General features: G+C 45.8%; 1 protein-coding gene across 1 annotated transcript in view; it reads left to right on the top strand.

Moving 5' to 3' along the window:
- LOC139557905 (voltage-dependent L-type calcium channel subunit alpha-1D-like) overlaps nt 1–7,500 on the top strand; it is a 203,165-nt gene that overhangs the window by 85,539 nt on the left and 110,126 nt on the right. Inside the window, exons 12-14 of the mRNA XM_071373234.1 lie at nt 2,313–2,339; nt 4,022–4,182; nt 4,600–4,831. Coding sequence (XP_071229335.1) covers nt 2,313–2,339; nt 4,022–4,182; nt 4,600–4,831 — 420 coding nt within the window. The remainder of the gene's footprint in view (nt 1–2,312; nt 2,340–4,021; nt 4,183–4,599; nt 4,832–7,500) is intronic.

Raw genomic sequence — 7,500 nt, 5'->3', positions numbered from 1 at the left:
CTATGCACACACGCACATACGCATGCACCTATGCACTCACACACCTACGCGTGCACCTATGCACTCACACACCTACGCATGCACCTATGCACACACGCACACACACAAATACACACATCTTTAATCTCTGACTGCTTCAGCATCAAAAGCAGTTTGGTTTATAATGTATAAGTATTTATAATGTATAAGTATTACAATGTATAAGTATTTATAATGTATAAGTATTTATAATGTATGCCTACCTGAATCTCTTTTCTGATTTTTGATCAAGCAATGCAAAACTTTTGAAAGATCAGCCCTCGCACCCCATGTGACCTAGAATGTTGTCCATGAGACCCTCTCCTACCCAAGGAGAGGGTCTCATTTGCCACCAGTACCCATGAAGTAAACCATGATGGATTTTCCGTCAATTGGAATTTTGTGAAAAACGCAACAACAAAAAACGCTATTCCTTTGAAATGATAGATTTTCATGAAACTTCATGATGAAGGTCTGTAATAACAATCCAGTAGGACAAACAAACAACAAACAACAAACAACAAACAAAATGGCCGCAACTGAACAATAAACATTCACGTAGGAGTGATCTGTCACAAGTGTATATAAATCAGTCGCTGACATTCGTATTGTAACGACTCTCGGTACAATGTTTTCAAACAGCGTGAAGACTCAACTCAACTGTAAGCACATTCATGTCGACCACACGGTGGCGCTATAACAGGCACAATTTTATAATCTCTTGATCTCTTTTGACTCAGCGTGATGAAATTTGTCACACATGCTCGAGGATATGAGTCTAACTGACCTGTAAAATATGGTTGAGTTTGGACACATTGTGGTCCCGTTGGGCAGGAAGCTCATTAGCGCACAGCGGCCATATTGTTTGAGTTTTGGAAAATAGCGTGTTTGAATATGTGAATATATTGAAAATGGGGTCCAAAATAAACACAGCAAAAAAAAAGAAATGTCCCTTTTTTCAGGACCTTGTCTTTCAAAGATAATTCGTAAAAATCCAAATAACTTCACAGATCTTCGTTGTAAAAGGGTTTAAACACTGTGAAACACTGAACATGCACCTGTGGAACGATCGTTAAGACACTAACAGTTTACAGACGGTAGGCAATTAAGGTCACAGCTATGAAAACTTAGGACACTAAAGAGGCCTTTCTACTGACTATGAAAAACATCAAAAGAAAGATCTCTACTCATCTGCGTGAACGAGGCATGCTGCAAGGAGGCATGAGGACTGCAGATGTGGCCAGGGCAATAAATTGCAATGTCCATACTGTGAGACGCCTAAGAAGGCACTACAGGGAGACAAGACGGACAGTGGCAGACCACGTGGTCGGATTCGCGTTTATCGTCGAAGGAATGAGCGTTACACCGAGGCCTGTACTCTGGAGCGGGATCGATTTGGAAGTGGAGGGTCCGTCATGGTCTGGGGCGGTGTGTCACAGCATCATCGGACTGAGCTTGTTGTCATTGCAGGCATTCTCAACGCTGTGCGTTACAGGGAAGACATCCTCCTCCCTCATGTGGTACCCTTCCTGCAGGCTCATCCTGACATGACCCTCCAGCATGACAAGGCCACCAGCCATACTGCTCGTTCTGTGCGTGATTTCCTGCAAGACAGGAATGTCAGTGTTCTGCCATGGCCAGCGAAGAGCCCGGATCTCAATCCCATTGAGCATGTCTGGGACCTGTTGAATCGGAGGGTGAGGGCTAGGGCCATTCCCCCCAGAAATGTCCGGGAACTTGCAGGTGCCTTGGTGGAAGAGTGGGGTAACATCTCACAGCAATAACTGGCAAATCTGGTGCAGTCCGTGAGGAGGAGATGCACTGCAGTACTTAATGCAGCTGGTGGCCACACCAGATACTGACTGTTACTTTTGATTTTGACCCCCCCTTTGTTCAGGGACACATTATTCCATTTCTGTTAGTCACATGTCTGTGGAACTTGTTCAGTTTATGTCTCAGTTGTTGAATCTTATGTTCTTACTAATATTTACACATGTTCAGTTTGCTGAAAATAAACGCAGTTGACAGTGAGAAACCGTTTCTTTTTTTGCTGAGTTACATCAAAAGCACATAATATTGCATGATCAGTTGGGTTTTAAGTTCTGATATTTGGCAAGCGTGTTAAATAGTACAGCAGGAACTGGTCCTAGGGTGATGTGTCCAATTTGTCCTGATGGTGGCACAGCTGAACCCCGGCTAATTTCAGTTTGAATTATTCTTGTTGTTGTTATGTCATTACGGTATCATTAAAACCTGCTGTTGTCTGGTCTGTCTCTTTGTCATGTTGATATCAGCGCTCGAATGATGAATAACAGCTGCTGGTGAGTCGTCTCTGTCTGCCTCTCTGCCCCTGCCCTCGTCTCTGTCTCTGTCTCTGTCTCTGTCTCTGTCTGCCTCTCTGCCCCTGCCCTTGTCTCTGTCTCTCTCTCTCTGTCTCTGCCCTTGTCTCTGTCTCTGTCTGCCTCTCTGCCCCTGCCCTTGTCTCTGTCTCTCTCTCTCTGTCTCTGCCCTTGTCTCTGTCTCTCTCTCTCTGCCCCTGCCCTTGTCTCTGTCTCTCTCTCTCTGCCCCTGCCCTTGTCTCTGTCTCTCTCTCTCTGCCCCTGCCCTTGTCTCTGTCTCTCTCTCTCTGTCTCTGCCCTTGTCTCTATCTCTGTCTGCCTCTCTGTCTCTGCCCTTGTCTCTGTCTCTCTCTCTCTGTCTCTGCCCTTGTCTCTATCTCTCTCTCTCTGTCTCTGTCTCTGTCTGCCTCTCTGCCCCTGCCCTTGTCTCTGTCTCTGTCTCTGTCTGCCTCTCTGCCCCTGCCCTTGTCTCTGTCTCTGTCTGCCTCTCTGCCCCTGCCCTTGTCTCTGTCTCTGTCTCTGTCTGCCTCTCTGCCCCTGCCCTTGTCTCTGTCTCTGTCTGCCTCTCTGCCCCTGCCCTTGTCTCTGTCTCCGTCTCTGTCTGCCTCTCTGCCCCTGCCCTCGTCTCTGTCTCTGTCTCTGTCTGCCTCTCTGCCCCTGCCCTTGTCTCTGTCTCTCTCTCTCTGTCTCTGTCTCTGTCTGCCTCTCTCTGTCTCTGTCTCTGTCTGCCTCTCTGCCCCTGCCCTTGTCTCTGTCTCTCTCTCTCTGTCTCTGTCTCTGTCTGCCTCTCTGCCCCTGCCCTTGTCTCTGTCTCTGTCTGCCTCTCTGCCCCTGCCCTTGTCTCTCTCTCTCTCTGTCTCTGTCTCTGTCTGCCTCTCTGCCCCTGCCCTTGTCTCTGTCTCTCTCTCTCTGTCTCTGTCTCTGTCTGCCTCTCTGCCCCTGCCCTTGTCTCTGTCTCTGTCTGCCTCTCTGCCCCTGCCCTTGTCTCTGTCTCTGTCTGCCTCTCTGCCCCTGCCCTTGTCTCTGTCTCTGTCTGCCTCTCTGCCCCTGCCCTTGTCTCTGTCTCTCTCTCTCTGTCTCTGCTTCTGTCTGTTTCTGTCCCTCTTTCTCTGCCTCTGTCTCTCTCTGTCTCTGTCTCTGTCTCCGTCTCTGTCTGCCTCTCTGCCCCTGCCCTCGTCTCTGTCTCTGTCTCTGTCTGCCTCTCTGCCCCTGCCCTCGTCTCTGTCTCTCTCTCTCTGTCTCTGCTTCTGTCTGTTTCTGTCCCTCTTTCTCTGCCTCTGTCTGTCTCTGTCTCTGTCTCTGTCTCTCTCTGTCTCTGTCTCTGTCTCTGTCTCAGTCCACTCTGTCTCTCTCTCTCTGTCTCTTTCTCTGTCTCTCTCTGTCTCAGTCCACTCTGTCTCTCTCTGTCTCTCTGTCTCTCTCTCTCTCTCTCTCTCTCTCTCTCTCTCTCTCTCTCTCTCTCTCTCTCTCTCTCTCTCTCTCTCTCTCTCTCTCTCTCTCTCTCTCTCTCTGTCTCTGTCGCTCTCTGTCTCTGTCTCAGTCCGCTCTGTCAGGGATGATCTGCCTACCAAGAGTCCAGAATTAATACAAAAGTAATTAAAGGGGAATACATGTAACCACAAACACTGTAGTTTTAACATGATCTCCTGGTGTACCCTCTTTAGTCGAACGTTGCGGCGGTGGAACCGGGTGTGTCGGAGGAACTGCCGTGTGGCGGTCAAGTCGGTGACGTTCTATTGGCTAGTTCTGTTTCTGGTGTTCCTCAACACCATCTGCAGCGCCTCAGAACACTACGACCAGCCTGATTGGCTCACAGAGGTCCAGGGTAGGTAACACACACACACACACACACACACACACACACACACACACACACACACACACACACACACACACACACACACACACACACACACACACACACACACACACACACACACACACACACACACACACACACACACACACACACACACACACACACAGCTGAGTGGCTCTGAGCACATATAATGAGTAAATTGGAAATCTTGGTGACGCTCTCCCTCCCTCCCTCCCTCCCTCCCTCCCCATCTCTTTCTCTCTCCCTCCCTCCCCCGTCTCTCTCTCTCTTCCCCCCTCTCCATCCCTTGTCTCTCTCTGTCTTTCTCTCGCTCTCTCCCTCCCTCCCTCTCTTTCTTTCTTTCTTTCTTTCTTTCTCTTTCTCTCGCTCTTTCTCTCTCTCTCTCTCTCTTCCCTCCCCTAGACATAGCCAACAAAGTTCTGCTGTCTCTGTTTACGGTGGAGATGTTGTTGAAGATGTATGCTCTGGGGACGTCTCAGACCGGCTACTTCAAGGCCTTTTTTAACCGCTTCGACTTCTTCGTGGTGTGTGGAGGCATCACGGAGACCACTCTGGTGGAGCTGGAGATCATGCCGCCTCTCGGCATCTCCGTGCTTCGCTGTGTCCGACTCCTCAGGATATTTAAAGTGACACGGTAGATATACAGTATATATATATATATATACATATACATACTGGTCTGTTGTTGCATCTCTGTGCTGCACTGTGAAGGCCTGCTATTTACACTGTACTATTTTTGGTTGTGTGGTGTCGTGTTGTGTTGTGAGAGTAACCTCTGTCTGTCTGTCTGTCTCTGTCTGTCTGTCTGTCTGTCTGTCTGTCTCTGTCTGTCTGTCTGTCTGTCTGTCTGTCTGTCTGTCTGTCTGTCTGTCTGTCTTTGTCTGTCTGTCTGTCTGTCTGTCTGTCTGTCTGTCTGTCTGTCTGTCTGTCTGTCTGTCTGTCTGTCTTTGTCTGTCTGTCTGTCTGTCTGTCTGTCTGTCTGTCTGTCTGTCTGTCTGTCTGTCTGTCTGTCTGTCTGTCTGTCTGTCTGTCTGTCTGTCTGTCTGTCTGTCTGTCTGTCTGTCTGTCTGTCTGTCTGTCTGTCGTTGTTGTCTGTGTCTGTCTGTCTGTCTGTCTGTCTGTCTGTCTGTCTGTCTGTCTGTCTGTCTGTCTGTCTGTCTGTCTGTCTGTCTGTCTGTCTGTCTGTCTGTCTGTCTGTCTGTCTGTCTGTCAATCCCTACAGTTGTATTGTATTGTTTATAACTAGGAATGGGCACTAATATATAAAGTCCATATCGATATCAGTTGCATTTTTTACATTTGATATAGATATCATTATATCATTATATTATTTTTTTGTAGGCATTAAAAAAAGTAAATTAATAAAAGTAGTAAATAGTAAATATTTGTTTTTTTTCCCACCATAACGTTGTGGTTTCAGTTCCTTATGAGCCACCGTAGTTGCTGTCATCTGATGAGAGCTCGAACTGCTCGAAATTTGAAAGAAGAAAACTGTCTGGCTAGCTAGACCTAAACTGTAGTAAACTAACGTTATCTAGCTAGCTAACTAGCTGTCCCGCCAGACCAAATCTGAAGCTAGACTCCTGTATCATTTTTGTCTGATTAGCTAAAAACAGATCTGTAGATAGCTAATGTTCGCTAAAACACGCGGGGAAACAATAAGCAGTTAGCTAGCTAGCTACAAGCATGTTTGTTAAACCAGACAAAATGTGCACGATCATCAACTAAGCTTAACGCACAGACTTTGTAAAGAACTATTCATCTTTCCTACCATTTTCTAGCTAGGTATTTTGTCAGGTGGGTTCTACCACTGACTTGTCAGCTAGTCACTACTTTCTTGGCTTGTTGGCTAGCTAGTTAGCTAGCATCTAGCTGAGTGGGGATAAGCAAATGTTAGCTAAAACATATAAAATAAATAGCTAGTTGGTTAACGTTAGTTACAAACGTGTGCAAGCGTCAACTAAAGCATGTAAATAATACCTGTATATGTAACTGCCAAAATAAAGGAAACACTTGAGTAAATGGGGGAATACAGTGTATATTGAAAACAGGTGCTTCCGCACCAGGTGTGGTTCCTGAGTTAATTAAGCAATTAACATCCCATCATTAGGGGTCATGTATAAAATGCTGGACAGGTCATTATTTTTGTCTTACAATGGCTATGCCCCCCCCCCCCCCGTGGCATGGCTATGCCCCCCATCCACAGGGCACGAATGTTCACTGAATGGTTTGATGAGCATGAAAACGATGTAAACCGTATGCCATGGACGTCTCAGTCACCAGAGCTCAACCCGATTTAACACTTATGGGAGTGTTTTCCACCACCATCAACAAAACACCAAATTAATGGAATTTCTTGTGGAAGAATAATGTCGCATTCCTCCAATAGAGGTCCAGACACTTGTAGAATCAATTCCGAGACGCATTTGAGTTGTTCTGGAAGCTCGTGGCGATCCAACGCCCCTATTAACAAACTATTTGTTGGTGTTTCCTTTATTTTGTCAGTTACCTGTAAATCACGAGAACTATTAGCTTTCTTACAATGCGCTAGCTGGCTAGTGAAAAAGTTTTCCACCAGCAGTTGTTTGTTGTCGACTACGTTGTTCCATCACCACTGTTTGTGGGCTAGCTAGCTAGTTTGCTAGCAGGTGAGGGTGGACTCGTGGAGAAACAAATACATGTATGGATGAAACATGAAATACATTGTTGCCATGAAAGTATTTTTTTGCATGTTTTGACAATCTTTTTTTTAAATTAAAGTTAGAGAGCTGGTTCCATCGGTGAACCGATGCAATGGCTTTGCTTTTCTCCTAGCTAGCTACCCGCCAAGTGTGGCAGCAAAAGCCAGTGTGTTTTTTTGTTGTATTTACTTTTACAAAAGAGTGTAGAAAGTGAGTAAAATACTACTTAAACGACATCACGACATTTCTCAGTCATATCGATATCAAACGATGTCGATATCATATAGAATTATCGGTATTGGTGCCCACTGTCATGTAAACATCTTCCCAGCATGAAATAGTTCCTAATCGTTCTGATTGTATTGTGATTGTGAGTGTGCAAAGCTGTCATCAAGGCAAAGGGTGGCTATTTGAAGAATCTCAAATATAAAATATATTTTGATTTGTTTAACACTTTTTTGGTTACTACATGATTCCATATGTGTTATTTCATAGTTTTGATGTCTTCGCTATTATTCTACAATGTAGTAAATAGTAAAATATAGAAAAACCCTTGATTGAGTAGGTGTTCTAAAACTTTTGACCGGTAGTGTATAACTAACCCCTGTCTGTCTGTATCCAC

Source organism: Salvelinus alpinus, chromosome 28 (genome assembly GCF_045679555.1).
Source record: "Salvelinus alpinus chromosome 28, SLU_Salpinus.1, whole genome shotgun sequence".
NCBI classification, from domain to species: Eukaryota; Metazoa; Chordata; class Actinopteri; order Salmoniformes; family Salmonidae; genus Salvelinus; species Salvelinus alpinus.
Note: the sequence above shows the minus strand (reverse complement) of the source record. Positions and strands in the feature narration are given on the sequence as shown.